The sequence below is a fragment of the Coregonus lavaretus genome (genome assembly GCF_964263955.1).
Source record: "Coregonus lavaretus genome assembly, chromosome: 36".
Lineage (NCBI taxonomy): Eukaryota > Metazoa > Chordata > Actinopteri > Salmoniformes > Salmonidae > Coregonus > Coregonus lavaretus.
In genome coordinates, this window is record NC_140023.1 from 15,917,061 (window position 1) to 15,935,652 (window position 18,592).

Here is an 18,592-nt window from a genome sequence, read left to right on the forward strand (position 1 = left end):
GTGAGAGCTGTATGTTGCAGAGGGACGATCATTGGCGAAAGACACAGTAAATGCGATTAAAGTTAGCCATCGTGGCCAGACAACCAACTCTGGAGAAACGTTGAAAATGGCTGGCCATGTTTCGGGGATCGAAGAATGAAGTGCCTGGGAACTTTTCTGGAAGTGTCGTACCCCTGTGATTGTGTCTGTGTGCTCAGGAACGCTTTTTTGCAAAGTGAGACCAATAATTTCTCTTGATTCCCTTGCTGAGAGCTGGCTGACAGAGAGGGACGGAGCGAGCGAACCCCTCCATTAGGACCTGATATATTTCCCAAACAATTTAGTGTATTCATGAGGCTACGCAAATGTGGAGGCAGCAAAATTACCGTAATCAATTGAAACAGTGAGCGTGTGTCGTTCCATGGCTCTGATTATTTGGAGATCATCTATCAGCCTGATGTGTATGTAACAAGGCGAGTGGGCATTAAATCGCTGTTGAGTTTCAGTGATAAGTCCATGATCATTGGGAAAGTGAGTTGGACAACGATAATAGGGCACCTTGGCGGGTGAGGCAAGTGTTTCCCGAACATTAGGTAGCTGACTGTGGTCTAAAAGGTGCTGTTTTAAAACAAAGTCACACTGTTGAGACAACACAACGTGCAATACTCTCTGAAATCGCTTTTTTTCACCTGACAAAGGAAAAAAATTAAGAAACATTGAAGAGGATAAGTTAGTATGGAGGTCAGATACAACCAAGAGACAGATCCAGGGATGAGGCTGAAGAACGGCATAAAGGATGGGAAAGATAGCAAGGATTCCCAGGGAAACCTTTCCAAAACCTTCCTAAAGGATCAGCAGGAGTCCTTCTCGCCATCTGGGACGGTGGAAAGCTGTGAGAAGAACCGGGGGAGCACGGGCGACCCGGACTACTGCCGGAGAATACTTGTCCGAGGTGAGAGGATTTCCACTCATATTTACTCTTGTTGCAGTGTATGCTCTATTTACTAATTGCTTTAGTTTATATGTATCCACAGTATGAAATAAGATCATTTGCTATGTGAGATATGCTGAATTGCCAGACTGATGTTTTGGATATGGGATTCCAGTATAGGCTTTGTGTAGACTCAAGAAGCGTAGAAATAGCTTTTGGTTTCACAGACATACTGCTACATTGTTCCCAACCAAATTCTCTGTTTTTATACTGTATGTACAATATGTTTGAGGTATTGGGATCGATAAAATTTTTCAACCGTTAGAATCGTTATACTTATTCATTCGACTTTATTTATTTGACACCAAGCAGCAAATTTCCCCCTACCGCTATTTGGTTTATGTTGTTGTTTTTATCTCTCTTTCATTTTCAGAAAAATAACAGGAAATTAGGCACCATCAGTTAACAATGCACTATAGTCCCGTTTGTAGCTTCCGGGGCATTCTTGGGTGAGAGTACAACATTATGCCAAAGAAGAAGAAAATAGAAAAACACACACCCCGACTCACTCTTATCTGTCTCATGGTAGTTTTAGTCATTGTAAAAGTATTTTTGGCTTTATCCTTAAACCATTTTGAATTCAAAGTAAATACAAACATACTTTTTTTTTGCACTTTTGTAAAAAATAACTATGTGCATGTTTTTATGAATTTTCTTCTTTATGTTACATTTTACATTTACATTTTAGTCATTTAGCAGACGCTCTTATCCAGAGCGACTTACAGTTAGTGAGTGCATACATTTTTCATACCGGCCCCCCGTGGGAATCGAACCCACAACACAACCCTGGCGTTGCAAGCGCCATGCTCTACCAACTGGCCTTACTCCTGTGACATACTCCTTCTATCAAAATGGTTTGCATTCACCAACAATTGTGTTTCTTCTGAAATTGAATTATACAGCACACTTATAGAATCATAGAGCACATTTATTTAAGATATTAAGTACATTTGGTTTGAAAATTAAGGATGAATTTCATGCTACTATATATAATCTCTCTCCATTAAAATACTATTTTATTTGAAAGCAAAATTCACACAAGTTTCAAATCATAAGATACACAGGTTTTCACTATCTTATCTTATTCTGATACAGATGATGAATAAGTAATACTAATGGAGGTCAAATGCATTTGCTTACATCATCTTGTTCTAAATAATATAAGGTATTTCATATGTAGTTAATACAAAGACATGAGTTAATTGTTATGTTGTTTTAGTACACTTTCTGAGTGTCATCTGGCCTCAGGGGTAAATTGTAACAGAATAAGCGCACATCATTTATTTAATCTGTTTAACACAGTTGGTCAAACATGGAGACTGTTTGAAAACATGAATATATCCTTGCTAATAGGTATGGAAATAATTTAGCAACTAAATGAAAACTAAATTCAAACAAATGTTTATACTTTCAGGTTATCTTTTGCTGCTTTTAGATGATGAGAGAAATAATCATAATTTAAAAAGTAATAATACATTTTAGTTTATTGAGTAAATTCTTAAGAAATAACCTTTTTCTATTATATTTTCTATTTTCTCTCTTTTTTATTAAGTCATTAAATGCTCATACAGTTATGGAATTAATATCAAGTTATCTAAAGGTATATCCTTTAATTATTTTTTCGTTTACATTACAAAAGTACAACTTTTTAATTACACATTACATTTTGATTGTAGAAAACTATAGGGGAAAAAACTATTTTGAGGTTAGTTTACTCAATTTAGGAGAGAGTACTGATTGAGATGATAAAATATGATCATTTAGACTAGCGTATTGATGCAATTAAATGGGTTGACCAAAGGAAATGATCACAATAATAAATAAAAAAGTATCATTGTATTTTGTAGATGTTTTATACTTTTGATCAACTTTCTTCTAATTAAAGACTGTTCTTTTTGACTGGTTTTAATGTGGTTGAGGTTATCCCCTAATACATTTGGAAAGTACACTAGTTGGTTGGGAAAATGTCAGTGTATTAATTTAAGTAATACATATTACTGTGGTTGATATTGTGCATTTTATGCATTCATGTAAATAATGTACCATATTCATGTGCATACCTGGATGGTTAATTTTTCAATTTTGCATACATTCTTGGTTATCTGAAAACATTGTATTGTATTGTGTGATGTAATTGAATAGAAATCCTCAGTTTTATTACCCTAAATGATGTATTTTATTATGTATTTAATGTATAAATACAGTAAAATCATCATATATATCTTCATATAGCTTTATGCTATGCACTGCAACAAGACCTAAATCTTTCATTGACGGTAATCATTCATTTCATGGACAACAGAAGGCCTACACATATTACAAATAATTATGAATGGTCATTCTAATGTTGTGATAATGATGAGCCAAAAGTATTTCTAAATTTGAATATAGTTATCATTGACAAATCTTCAATGGTCACTTGTTCTTTTTTGTAGATGCCAAAGGGTCTATCCGAGAGATCATTCTGCCAAAGGGACTGGATTTGGACCGTCCCAAACGAACCCGGACCTCTTTCACTGCAGAGCAACTCTATCGTCTGGAGATGGAGTTCCAGAGGTGCCAGTATGTGGTTGGGAGGGAACGGACAGAACTGGCCCGCCAGCTAAATCTATCTGAAACGCAGGTAATTCAAGCAATACAATACATGTACCTATTTCACTCTGGCCATCAGTAAATAAATACAAAATCCACATTCTGTGTTATCATAGATATGTTATGGGTCATTCCACAAATAGAGTGCCTTTTGGGTAGTGTAATTTGGTCCAAAATAACTATTTTTTTCACCTAATTTTTACATTCTGTCAAAAGAGCACATGCTCAACTTCATAAAAAATATGTTTTCCCATCTCAAGACGTTAAGTAAAATAAAAAAGACTATAAAAGTGGAAATTAAAGTAATAGAGCTGACCGTAACAGGGTTGACCGTAACAAAGTTGACAATTTCATCTTAAATCAGCCATAACTCCACCTGTGACAGGGGAAATTGAAGCTTGTTGTGTGCAACAGGGAGGGGCAATTGAATGCATGCTTTACAAAAAATTTTAGCTAGCCTGTCTATCTTGTGTAACAGGCGTGACATGTTTTGCTCGATGCACTCAGTTTTCTACCACAAAACACCAGCAAATGGCCAAAAGGAGTAGAACCAGTTCACCTGCTTTTACACTATGATTTGACTATTAGATGTTCAATGTTTCTTTTGTTAATCACTAAATCACAATAAATAAATAATAATCTTCAGAAATTACTTTGCCAAAGCAACAAAAGAACAAGGGCTTTACAATGATGGTGAAAACTTGGTGAAATCTTGGGATTAAGTGGGTTACAATCTTCCTAGAAGTCGGACAAACATGAAAACACTACTATTGGAATATTTAACATAGTTTAGTTTAGTTAGAGCATAGATGTATTTGATCTAACTGTTACATTTAGTGGTTTATCAAAATGTACACAGATAATGTCACAAGGACATAAAAGGCACTCTATTCGTGGAACGACCCTTATGTATTTCAAAATCTTATCTCAAATGTGAAAAATAGTGTGTATGATTACACACATTTATGTCACTTGCACAATGCTTTCTACGTTGTCATCATGCTTATGTAAGCATATCCCATTCCAATACAATCTATTACAGTTTTACTATAACCCTGACATTTTTTATTTAGCGTACTGATTAGTTAATAAAAAAATATTTTTGGAAGATAATTTAGAAAAAGGCAGACTGCTTCACTGATCATCTAGCTCAAGCAATAGTACTGTTGAGTTATGATCATATACAAAACTCAAATCAAATCAAATCTCTTTCATTGTATTTAGCCTAGTGAACTATGCATCTCGTTTCACTGCTATCCCAACGAATTCTATAACCTTGTTAGCCTAAATTGTTGCATTAAGGAGGCTCATTTTCAGTGCAGAAAAAGTATGTTTCTAGTCCACAGGTCTTAGCTATGGGGTCAGGGAAAGGTCACACTGCGCCCACTGTGGGTGAACTGTATTTGCTCTTGTCTGCTCGTTCTCGACAAGAGATACCAAGCTTAGTCACCCTTCAATGTATAATTTTCACTTCAGGGAAATCTTGCTCTCTGCTTCAGAGCTTAGTCCAAAATATTTGGAGCACAATTTTATTTATTTATCTTGCAAGCTGGCTAATGGCATAGTCAGCCACATTTACCTTATATGTTTATTACGTACGTCATGAATGTTTCAGTGGGCCTAAACAACCTTGACCTTGGACAGAGGTCATACTGCAGCATTAGACACGTGTTTCAATTATAAATGTTTTCCTGACCAATAAATTTGGACTAATACATTTGATGCTTTTATTTTGTATTCAGCTACAGTATTCATGTAGTTTACCATGTCAGCACACAATTAATTCAGAATTCTTTGGTGGTTTTTAGAATAGAATAATAGTGCTTTAGACACACAGCCCTTAGGTCCCCATTCATAGGGAGGACAATAGGCTTGAATGTCTTAATGTATTTTCACATGCAGCATTAAATGTTGCACGCAGCCATGCTCCTTGATTGCATTAAATCTTCAAATGTCTCCTTCATGCGTTGATGAAGTGGTCTCTAATGATGGCATCATGAAATTAACATTTTGTTCCAATGCACTCTTGGGGTGTTACATTAAGAAACGACAGCCATTTGCTGAAGTGTGCACACCTAATCATCTTTGTTTGGGTTGCTGGCTTCAGAGCCCCTCGTTAGACCTTGTTGAAAATGTATCCTCTCAGATAAAATATGTTCTCCAATAATTTAGGATATTCTTATAACATGAGGGAATATGGTAATCATAATGTAATTCCTTACTTCCGGAGTGTAAAATAGATTTGCGATTGACCCACTAACCTTGGGAATTTACTGAGTTGTTTATCTACAACAACTACATGGAGGAAAACATGCTATTCAGATGTGATTGAAGTAGCTGCAGTTTGAGGTACTGTAGCTGGAGGCTCATTGATTGAGACACATTCACTCTAATTATGGTCCGTATGAAAGCAATCGGGTTTAATTGCCACAGACTTGATAGAGGTGGGGAAATACATGAAGAAAACTGAAGAAAAAAATACAAACTCCTATTCTCCTTTTTGGAAAAGGAATATGTCAAATAGAAATATATAAAATGCAAATGGGAAAAGAGAGGTCTATTTTCATTGTTGAATGACTATCAAACATGTGGAATGCAACATGTGGAATGCAAATGCAGTTACATTACCTCTTCAGCGTGAAAATGGCCTTTCACAAACACGTTTTTTCTTTATCCACATGAATAGGAATACAATAGCCATGTTTATCTGTATGCGCACTTTACTTTGTTATACTCCTGTCCTTGTTACAGTATACTTCAGACACACACACATACATACAGTATATACTCATTACTATCTGACCCTGCTTTTGTTACTTTCATGTCTTTGAGTTCATTAATTATTTTGAATTTTCATAAGATGAAAAAATGTCATGGAAATACATTTTATTCATTTCTAGCTACATTATCTTACAGTCTGCATTTCACTAGGAGAAAAATATCTTATAAAGTCATTCATGCCTCCTCTTACGGAAAGTTTTGTTCAAGTTTAGACCACAAATACAGTACTGTATAGTATATGTGTGACTCTGATAACATCCATTAATGTGACGTTGATACGTAAATATTTATATGGCATTAGGTTGTGATTTCATCCGTATTTCTGTAAATTAGCTACTAAATCTATCAAGGCCCCCTGGTCCAAGTCCCTGATCGTGCTACCAATGTTATTACTATCACAATTCAATTCATGTGGACATCAAAGTGTGACCTATACTGAGACCACAAGGGAATTCATAATTATTCACAACAATCCAAATTATTCAGTCATTTTCTACAAACATTGGTGTTGCAATAAATGCCTACAGATATTAGAAAATAGTACATATTAACCAAAGTATATTAATTTGGCTTTTGCAAATAGACCCTGTTGCTGAAGGTCTCTATTGCTTATTTTCTGGCTGATTTTGGAGCGGTTTTCTGTCCTCCCTCAAGGTTAAAGTTTGGTTCCAGAACCGACGCACAAAGCAGAAGAAGGACCAGGGCAAAGATTCAGAGCTGCGCTCGGTGGTGTCGGAGACGGCGGCCACCTGCAGTGTATTGAGACTCCTGGAGCAGGGCCGGCTCCTCACGCCGCCAGGCCTGCCGGGGCTCCTGCAGCACTGTGGCAACGGCACCCTGGGTGCCGCCATGCGAGGGCCCTCCATGGGCATGGCCAGCAACGGAAGCAGCAGCAGCAGTGGTGCCAGCTCAGGGACGGCTGGCGGCAGTCCCCCTCTGCCCATGGTGACGAGCTCAGGGACGGTGGCGGGCCTCCAGAGCTCCCAGTCAGCTCACGGCCTGTTCAGCTTTCCCATGCCCTCTCTGCTTGGCAGCGTGGCCACCCGCATGTCCTCCAACCCGCTCTCCATGGCCGGCTCCCTGGCCGGGAACCTGCAGGAACTGTCTGCCCGCTATCTGAGCTCTTCTGCTTTTGAACCTTACTCACGGACCAATGGAAAGGAGAGTGTGGACAAAAACGTTTTGGAATGATGTTTTTCAAAGGATTTTGATTCGTTTCGCTGTTCTCCTTGCTTTTTATTGTCTTTGTTTTGTTTGTTTGTTTCACCCTCTTCTGTCATGTTTGTGTTGTGGTTGTTGTTCATGTAAATCCAACTGAACATCTGATGCCTCTCAGAGGGAGGAAAACAAAGATATACACATGTACACATTTTCATTCTTACTTATGCACTAAATTAACATGTTTTCTCCAAGTTCTGAATTTCAATACATATTATCAGAGGAACAAATATCCATAAGATTACCAAGGGGCAGCATTTTATTTTTTTGCCACATTTTCTCACATTTATTTATCTGCAATAGTAATCACAAAGAAAACACATAAAACAAGTCTGTTTATGTTTGGGTAACACATCACAAATGTTTAGCTACTGGAGGTAATTGACACATTACACACAAAGTTTTTGAGTGGTTGGCCAAGGGTGTAACATGATGGTACCTTTTTGATTTTGTGTTTTATTATTTGCTTGTTTTGGGTAGACTTGTGTCACAGTGTGTAGACTTAGAGTTATCAAGCACTACAGCTTGTGCAATTCAGGTGACAGACTGTCAGTTTAGGACGGCATGGTGAACTTGGAGTTAATTCGGCCCTTTGTCAAATATGACATTTCCGTTTACGGAAATATCGCAGGTCTCTTTTTCCATTTGCAGATACTCATGAGGAACACAGGTATTTAACATTCAAATTCCATTTACATATGCAGTTTTGCAATATTAAGCTACAATAACAGTCTTTTATACCAGTTTGTATTTGTTTTTATTTTTGGCCCAAAACAAACTAAAGAAAAATGTTGTCATACAGTATGATAGTTAAATGGTTCTGTGTTAGTTGTTTTCTAAATGGTTTTGTGAGGGTTTTCCCAATATGATTTTTAACACAGTCTAAATGTGTGACTTTCATGTCTTAAAGATGCAGTATTCCACTTTTTCGTCTGTGATTTTAATAATATTAGAGTGGTAGTCCAGATTTCCATGTACAGAGAAGACTTGGAGAAAAGCTTGGAAATGTGGGGTAGGGCAAAGAAAGTTCTGGGAAAGCTTTTGAACTTCAGAAAGCTGCTTGCATAGTTGGATATACAGAATTTAGCTTGATGCAACATGATTGAAAACGGTGCAGAAGGTTTTGCAATCTTTAAGACAATGACTTTTCTCGTGTGAAATGTTTTAAGATCAGTCACCATTGCGGAAGGTTTAGAGGGAAATTAGCATGAGGTGACTGAGTGAAATTACTGTAGTATAAAAGAAAAGAAAGAAAATGAGAATTGTACCTAAAATTGTTATTTTATTGTAAATTATTCACGTCTGTAATTAATAGATGATTAGTATATCTGCAAAATAATGAATGAATGAATGTAAAAGAGGGGGGTGATAAATCAATCGAAGCTCCTTGATGCTGTTGTTGTGAAATATCTTGAACTTTGTGAAATGTGTGGTATGAGTGTGGATACATATTATATATATATATGGCTACCAAAAAAGCCAAGTGTGTTTGTTTTTTCAATTTCCTTCATGGATTCGTCTTGATGACAATCCAGTTATGATAAAAAGGCCATGTTGTACCTTCATTGACAATGGGTTTGAATAGCAGTTTATTTCACATTTTTTGGGTATTCAAATGAGGTCTTATGCCCTATGAAGAGACCTTCTTCTGTATTATTTTTGGTTGCAATGCTACTTATTGTAGCCTATTCAGTGTCTAGTGAAGCACTATAAAGGAAATGCTGACACAGGGGTAAGGAAAATGGAGTTCTTGAATTAGTCCCCCTAAGCTGGTAACCAGGATTGTGTTCAATAGTAGCATACGTGTTTTGGGGGAGTGTTTTTGTTTGCTACCTTAACCCTAACCATAACCACTGCCTCATGGGTAAATATACAGTACAGTGAGCTGCAGATGGAATCGCTATAAACATATCGTGGAATACAGTAAAATAAATAATGATAAGAGCATAGAAGAAAACTTTTTTTTATGTTGACACATTTTTACTCTTTAATTAACTTTTAAAATAGTGCACTTCAAAATGTTGTATTTACAGTATGGTCTTGAATATTACCACAAAAGTCAAAGTTAACTGAATAGAGATAATTATAACATAGAGGAGAGGAAGTGAGAGTACATAGTCTTAGATGCAAAACTATAAATGTAACCAATAGTTTGCCAAATTCAAAATCACAAATTCAAAAATTTGATTGAGGGAATGAAGGAGGCTAGGGAGAGGTGAAGAGATATAAAAAATATGGTCTGACTCACTTCTACAAAGTTTCGGAACTAGATGGGGTTAGTTGAAAGATTACAATTGTTAAGATTGTTATAGAACTGTCAAAATGGACACTGAAAAAACGTTGTGTCTGGAAGCCAAGCTATGCAGCGAAAAGAGCCTTTGCAGTCTCTGTCTTCAAGAACCCTTGGAGGCCTTTTCATTAGTACTGTTTTCTATGGAATAGGAAAAAATCCCACTCTGGCCTATGAAAAGAATTGAGTTTAACCATTCAAAACGCAAAAAAACGTCACACAAGGGGGGGGGGGAGCAGTTGCAGTGGTCTTAAGTTACATTTTAAGATGCAGTTCCATTCCATCCATCTCTCTCTCTGCTGTGGGTGTGTGAAGTGATGCTTCAGTGGCATTGGAAACTGAGGGTCTTTTGTCTATCAGCAGTATAAGCGTTTTGACCACTGTGTCTTGGGAATCTCCCTGGAGAAAAAAACAAAAAAAAACATATCTTAAAAAAGCAGTTGCAGTGGTCAAAACCATGAAAGTCTGGCGACAAATATGATGATAACAACAATAAAGGTAGTACAGGGTTTCCAAACAAATAACCCACCATGTGGCTAAATGGCTTAATACCCCTGGAGTGGCTACTGCTCTACCATACTACATGTGTACCAAATTGCACGACTGTGTGTTAAACAGCTTTCTGTTTGTTTGAGTCAATGGAAATTGCATAAAAATAAGATATTTTCAAATGTATTAGCGTTAGCTTATATCAGCTAAGTTCATTAAGTTGTACCTGGTACATTGGCTGTCAATTATTGTCACATATTGAAAAATTCTATAGCTCTCTTTTGCCACAGCAACAACTTAATATGGACCAGTACAAAGAGCATGCACACAAAAGTACATGGCAATTCAACCAGTGATGCATAAATAAAGAGGAGAATAATCCAATATGGCTGAAGTTATGGTTCCACGTTAGACATTTATTTCCCTGTGTGCAGATGGAATTTGATAAAAATAATTTATGTTTTTACTTTGATACCTAACTTTTAATGAGTAAAATTAGCATTTTAGTAATGTGTTACTGTGAAATATATGCTACAAGGAAACCTGACGATACGAGAACAGTCTGTGCCATTTAAATATTTGAACTCAGAGTGCTGATGCTGCACCTCCTATTACATTTGGGCTACCATGGGAACACAAAACCCTGTTCAGATTTAACATGCCATATAAAGTTATAAAACATTTCAGGACATGTTTGCTATGGGTCTTAAGTAAAATGTTAGGATGCAGTTCCATTCCATCCATCTCTCTCTCTGCTGTGGGTGAGTGAAGTGATGCTTCAGTGGCATTGGAAACTGAGGGTCTTTTGTCTATCAGCAGTATGAGCGTAGACAGTGAATCTTACCTTTCCCACTGTGTCTTGGGAATCTCCCTGGAGAAAAAACAGTCATTTATACCAACCCCCCCCCCCCCCTACCCCCACCCATTATCTCTCTTCTACTGCAGTCCAATTAGACAGAAGGTCGGGAGATTTTGTAAGTGGGGGGTCAGGGAGCCGGTGGAGTTGTTGGGGGGAGTGTCATAGCTTGAGACCACCAACACATTTCTCCCATCACATGACCTGTCTTTAAGCTAAGGCCTTGGGAGGAAAGAAAAGCTGCATCCAGTCTGTTTTTGTTCTTTTTGTCCACCTCTTTCCTTTTCCTATTTGTGCATATGTATGGGGATTAGAAAGTAAACAGGTCTTATCAAAGCGTCAACCCTCTCATGCCACATAAGACCAGCGAGAGCTAGTGACCTCAGTTCCTGAAGTGCGACAAATCTAGAGGATTTCCTAGTCCTTCCCAGACTATTAAGTGACCCGCCTACCTTGGACAGGCTGGTAACCTCACTGAATAATTAATCCAATTATGCAATCAAAGGATTGAGAAGAGAAAAAACCCTTAAAGTGACTCATCTCCTATATGTCTGTACTATGAGACTACTTTGAGTAGTGGGCCATTCCAACGTTATGGACATTACATTTGCATGCAAAATCACAACTTTAATGTTTCACAGAATGGACAAACGAAATATAAATGAAACTGTATGTCTCTATAGGGTGGAGCGTATAGCCCAAAAAGCAGACTTCTAAATATTGGCATGTTGGAGAAATAAAGTAAATAAGAGGCGTCATGGATGTTACATGAAATTGACAAGCTTTTTGCGGAGACTGAACATATTACCAAAAGTTTGTGAGTTTGTAAGTCTTAGGTCAAAACATGGATAGCCATTTTGAAGGAAAGGCTTGGCTGAACACAAATATTATAATTTTCAAAATATTGTCATTTCCATAATTACTTTGGAGAGGAAAAATTACTATTATGAATGTTACACTCTGTTATTAATGTTATAGAGTCAGATTTCTTGATCAAAATCTATCATAACACATTTGTTGAGATCTGGACAAATGTAAACAGAAGCCATAATACCTTAGAACTACATAATTACAGGTAGCTTGAATAGCATACCGCATAGGCTAAAGCCAGGCACCACACCCGAAATAGAGTATTTATTTATCGTTATATATATCAAAATAACCATTACCAGTTGAATGTAGACACAAATATGACATTATTATACACTTTCTGAAATATTGTATTAAAATATGCAAATTAAGCAATACACATTTGCCTATTCCGCCATTCCCACTCTTCTACACTTTTCTAAATTAACACGTCAACTTCATTACAAACACTGGGGGCCAGTTGTGAGTGGGAAAACAAGTGCTGTGAGCTCTTTCCAAAACAACACTGGTAAAAGTATGCATACCAAAATATAGCCTATAGGATAATTAGGAACGTGGTTTCATTTAGAAAAGGCAACGATTTTTCCTCTGGTTGACGTTCTGCTGGAATTGCCAAAGTAGTACCTTCATAGTTTGTTTAGTCGTAAAATCATCTCAAATTTGGACATTAGAGGACCTGCAGTCCAGGTGACCAGTGCACATGGGATTTCACATCTTCTTACAGTGCCTTCAGAAAGTATTCATACCCCTTGACTTATTCCACATTTTGTTGTGTTACAGCCTGAATTCAAAACGGTTTAAAAATATTTTTTTCTCACCCATCTACACACAATAATGACAAAGTGAAAATATGTTTTTAGAAATGTTTGCAAATGTATTGAAAATGAAATACAGAAATATACAATTTACATAAGTATTCACAACCTTGAGACAATACATGTTAGAATCACCTTTGGCAGCGATTATAGCTGTGAGTCTTTATGGGTAAGTCTCTAAGAGCTTTGCACACCTGGATTGTACAATATTTGCACATTATTCTCTGTCAATGTTGATTATTGCTAGACAGCCATTTTCAAGTCTTGCCATACATTTTCAAGCTGATTTAAGTCAAAACTGTAACTCCAGAGTATATTTGGCCTTGCGTTTTAGATGATTGTCCTGCTGAAAGGTGAATTCATCTCCCAGTGTCTGGTGGAAAGCAGACTGAACCAAGATTCCCTCTACGATTTTTCCTGTGCTTAGCGCCATTCCATGTATTTTTAATCCTGAAAAACTCCCCAGTCCTTAATGATTACAAGCATACACACAACATGATGCAGCTACCACTATGCTTGAAAATATGGAGAGTGGTACTCAGTAATGTGTTGTATTGGATTTGCCCCAAACATAAGACGTTGTGTTTAGGACAACATTTGAATTGCTTTGTCACATTATTTGCAGTATTACTTTAGTACCGTGTTGCAAAAAGGATGCAGGGACTTTTTGTAAAAGGGCTTTATAAATTAAAACATAGCAATGTATCAACCTACGTGACATCAAAGAGGGCCAACCAACTTTCTGGTAGAGAATGCAGTGATGAGTACTAAAATTGTTGCCCGTAATAAAGCGCAGTGCGCTATGATAAACGGCATCTAACGGCTTTAATGAAGTGGCAACAGTGTTCATATAGATGATGTGGCCATAGTCTAGGACCGATAGGAACATCGACTGAATATTCTGCTTTCTACTATTTAGCGAGAGGTAGGACCTATTTCTATAGAAGAAACCTCATTTTTATTCTCAGCTTCTTAACTAACTCATCAATATGCTTTTTAAAAGACAACTTTTCATCTATTCAGGTGCCCAGATATTTGTAAGCAGGGACACGATCAATATGGACACCATCCAAAGTACATATGATTAAATCATCAGTTATTTTTATGAGCTCTAGAGAACAACATACAGTATACTTAGTTTCAATACTAATTTTAGGTCAATAAAGTTTTTCTGTAATACAATGAAGGCAGACTGTAGTTCAGATAGAGCCCGGTCAACCATGGGGGCAATGGCATACACAACAATATCATCGACATACAAGTGCAGGTAAAATGTTTTTACAGACAAGTCGATAATGTTAATGTAAACAGTACAAATTACAGGACCCAGAATCAACCCCTGAGAGACACCTTTCGTAATATACAGGAAACCTGATCGAACACCATCAGTGGATACACATTTAGTTCTATCTGTCAAGTAATTTTTAAACCAGTTACATGCAGCCTGGTCTAGGCCAATTGAGGAAAGCCTCTGAATTAGCAGTGAGTGATCAACAGTATCAAAAGCCTTTGACAGGTCAATGAACATTTGTTGTGTGTAGATGGGTGAGAAAAAAATATATTTCAACTGTTTTAAATTCAGGCTGTAACACAACAAAATGTGAAAAAAGTCAAGGGGTGTGAATACTTTCTGAAGGCACTCTATATGAAGGCATCCACTCATAAGCAAGCTAGAACCACTGGGGTGGGCTATCAGCTGATCATACTAAATCTAATCAAATCAAAGTTTATTTGTCATGTGCACAGGATACAGCAGGTGTAAACAGTACAATGAAATGTTTGCTTGCAGCTCTTCCTCAACGTTGCAGTAATACTAAGTCATATAAAAGAAATACACACGAGAAATACAAAAAATATACACTATATACAAGATCAACATCAGTACCGATTAATGAAAGGGATACTGGTGACAGTTGTGTAATCAGGGTTAAAGTTAAAATGATTGAGCAGCAGGATAAATATAATAAATAGTAGCAGCAGCGAATAAGATGATTGTGTGTAGATGTAATAATAATTTTGGTGCTTATATTTGTCCTGTTCAAATTCATCCCAAAGGTGTTCGATGGGGTTGAGGTCAGGGCTCTGTGCAAGCTAGTCAAGTTCTTCCACACTGATCTCGACAAACCATTTCTGTATGGACCTTGCTTTGTGCACGGGGGCATTGTCATGCTGAAACAGGAAAGGGCCTTCCCCAAATTGTTGCCACAAAGTTGGAAGCACAGAATCGTCTAGAATGTCATTGTATGCTGTAGCGTTAAGATTTCCCTTCACTGGAACTAAGGAGCCTAGCCCAAACCATAAAAAACAGCCCCAGACAATTATTCCTCCTCCACCAAACTTTACAGTTGGCACTATGCAGTCAGGCAGGTAGTGTTCTAATGGCATCCGCCAAACCCAGATTTGTCGCCGGACTACCAGATGGTGAAGCGTGATTCATCACTACAGAGAGCTTTACACCACTCCAGCCGATGCTTGGCATTGCGCATGGTGATCTTGGGCTTGTGTGAGGCTGCTCGGCCATGGAAACCCATTACATGAAGCTCCCGATGAACAGTTCTTGTGCTGACGTTGCTTCCAGACGTAGTTTGGAACTCGGTAGTGAGTGTTGCAACCGAGGACAGACGATTTTTACACGCTATGTGCTTCAGCACTCGGCGGTCCCGTTCTGTGAGCTTGTGTTGCCTACCACTTCGCGGCTGAGCTGTTGTTGCTCCTAGACGTTTCCACTTCACAATAACTGCACTTACAGTTGACCAGGGCAGCTCTAGCAGGGCAGAAATTTGACAAACTGACTTGTTGGAAAGGTGGCATCTTATGACGGTGCCATGTTGAAAGTCACTGAGCTCTTCAGTAAGGCCATTCTATTGCCAATGTTTGTCTATGGCGATTGCATGGCTGTGTGCTCGATTTTATACACCTGTCAGCATCAGGTGTGGCTGAAATAGCCAAATCCACTAATTTGAAGGGCTGTCCACATACTTTTGTATATATATTGTATTTCCACAATATCCCCATTCATCTTATTACCTGGCCTGTCTGGGGGGTGTAGCAGGCTGCGTAGTAAATTAAATGTATTCGGCACTATCACACAAAAAAATGTAGGCACAATTTTGTCCATATCAATGTCATTTGCAATAACAAAATATTCAAAGTGTTCTGTATATGAGTTCAACAGCTCAATACTTTCATCAAACTGTCCAATGCTTCCATCAATTCCAGCCATTTTTCGTTCCTCAAAAGGCTCCTGATTGTCACTTACTTCAATATTGTCCTTAACATGGTAACGTTCTGTTCTGCCACAGCAATATTTCCCTCAGTCACGTGATCTTCATTCACGTCACTCTCTTACGTTTAATCCTCAAATTAGCTAATTAAGCAGTTTTTAATTCCAAAGTTAGTCTTCACAGTTGAATAAATGTCCTTTCCTTTACTCACTGTATATTCCTCCCTTTTTAATAATGTTGTTTTCACAGACTGTACCATGGAAAATAACAGATTTAAACTTGTAAAAACTGACTTCTTCCAGACAGAATATTTACTGTAGGTTCAGACTTACTTGTAGCAAAACTTTTGTTATGTCTAGTGGGTTTCATAACTACGTCTTTAGAACAATGAAATAATGATGAGACGGGAGACAGGAATTCAGTTCAACCATTTCTCTAGAATGTGATCATCTCAACACACATAACCCCCATGATGCTCTGCGGCACAACTCTAACAATCAGTCCGTGCAAAGCCAGGTGTTACAGAAAATTGTATTTCAACTTACTCGGTCGGTTGTCTGGGTGATTAGTCCTTATACCGTTGGGAATTTAAGATAAAATATCCAAAATAATGTATTATTAAACAAACTTTCCAAATGTGGGTCTGCTGCCTGACAAATCACTTCCTCACTGCTTCACCTCATGTCAAAGTAAAAGTCCTGCACATGCACCATATGTGCCCAAGTAAGTGATAGCTTGCCGATAACTTTTATTTCGACATGAGGTAAGCGGAGAGGAAGTGGGTCTGCAGCAGACCCATGTTTGGAAAGATACAGCGACTGTCAACCCAATACCTTAGCCCAAAAAAAAATTTTAAAAAGAAATTTACAAAAAAGGGACAAAAAGAGGACTGAGCACGCCCCCATTCTCATCGACGGGGCTGTAGTGGAACAGGTTGAGAGCTTCAAGTTCCTCCACACCAAGACAGTCGTGAAGAGGGCTCGACAAAGCCTATTTCCCCTCTGGAGACTGAAAAGATTTGGCATGGGTCCTCAGATCCTCAAAAAGTTATACAGCTGCACCATCGAGAGCATCCTGACTGGTTGCATCACTGCCTGGTATGGCAACTGCTCGGCCTCCGACCGCAAGGCACTACAGAAGGTAGTGCGTACGGCCCAGTACATCACTGGGGCCAAGCTTCCTGCCATCCAGGACCTCTATATCAGGCGGTGTCAGAGGAAGGCACTAAAAATAGTCATAGACTGTTCTCTCTGCTCCCGCACGGCAAGCGGTACCGGAGCACCAAGTGTAGGTCCAAAAGGCTTCTTAACAGATTCTACCCCCAAGCCATAAGACTCCTAAACAGCTAATCATGGCTACCCGGACTATTTGCATTGTCGTCGTCCCCCCCCTTTTACGCTGCTGCTACTCTGTTTATTATCTATGCATAGTCACTTTAACTCTACCCACATGTACATATTACTTTTAATTACCTCGACTAATCAGTGCCCCCGCACATTGACTCTGTACCGGTACCCCCTGTATATAGCCTCCCTACTGTTATTTCATTTTACTGCTGCTCTTTAATTATTATTATTTAATTATTTTTTACTTCTCTTCTTTTTTTTCTTATTGCATTGTTGGTTAAGGGCTTGTAAGTAAGCATTTCACTGTTAGGTCTCCTGATGAGGTCGCTAGGTGTTGGGTTAAGGTTGTTACAATATAACTAATGCCTCACAAGCTTAGTTCAACTGTCTTACCCTATCAGAACCCAAAATATAAGCTTGTTTTTACTCCGATGTTTGTAAACAATGTAATTGTAAACAAAGACTTTATAACTTCAAAGGGGTTTACTGTTTTTTGAATCCCGGATTGCCCCTTTAAGTGGCCTTAATTGAAACAATAACAATTTAATTGCAGTATTTACCATTATATGTACAGACAGTATGTCATTCTTATATAAGGGCATTCTGTAGGCATGATGACTCAACCTCAAGTAATGTATTTCAAAGGGCTTTTACATTTTTCGAGGATGTGGGAAGCAAACTAATTTTGTGTAGGTCAATTGGCCTTGAAATATACGATTATAGAAATCTTTGTGTAGTCATATCAATACATTTTAGTCAAATTAAATAATACAAATGTAGCTACTAACAGCCTGATCAAATAATAGGCCTTTATTATTTTATCCATTTGTTGGTGGATCTAACATATCAACTAACACCAAATGTTGGTTGATTTAACATATCAACTAACACCAAAAGGGGAATATATTTTAATATATTTAAAAAAAAGAAAAAATGTATGTATATGTAGGTATGTATATATAAAAAAAAATTACAATGGCCTCACCTTTACAGTAACACAATGAGCCGGACAACATATAGCAGCACTACACTCACATCTATGAATATTCCAGGTAGCTTAGGTAGGTAGTAACAAGGTGTTTGTGCAAAATCATATCCTTTGAACTCATTTTAAAATACTCAGGAAAAAAGCTGATATTTT

General features: G+C 37.8%; 1 protein-coding gene across 1 annotated transcript; it reads left to right on the forward strand.

Annotated features, from left to right (window-relative positions):
- Positions 1-706: 706 nt before the first annotated feature.
- vax1 (ventral anterior homeobox 1) lies at positions 707-7,534 on the forward strand (the record flags this gene model as incomplete). Its single annotated transcript, XM_084153115.1, has 3 exons — positions 707-931; positions 3,406-3,593; positions 6,998-7,534. Exons 1-3 carry the CDS (start codon positions 715-717, stop codon positions 7,532-7,534), a joined length of 942 nt encoding a protein of 313 aa, XP_084009241.1. The 5' UTR covers positions 707-714.
- Positions 7,535-18,592: the final 11,058 nt, after the last annotated feature.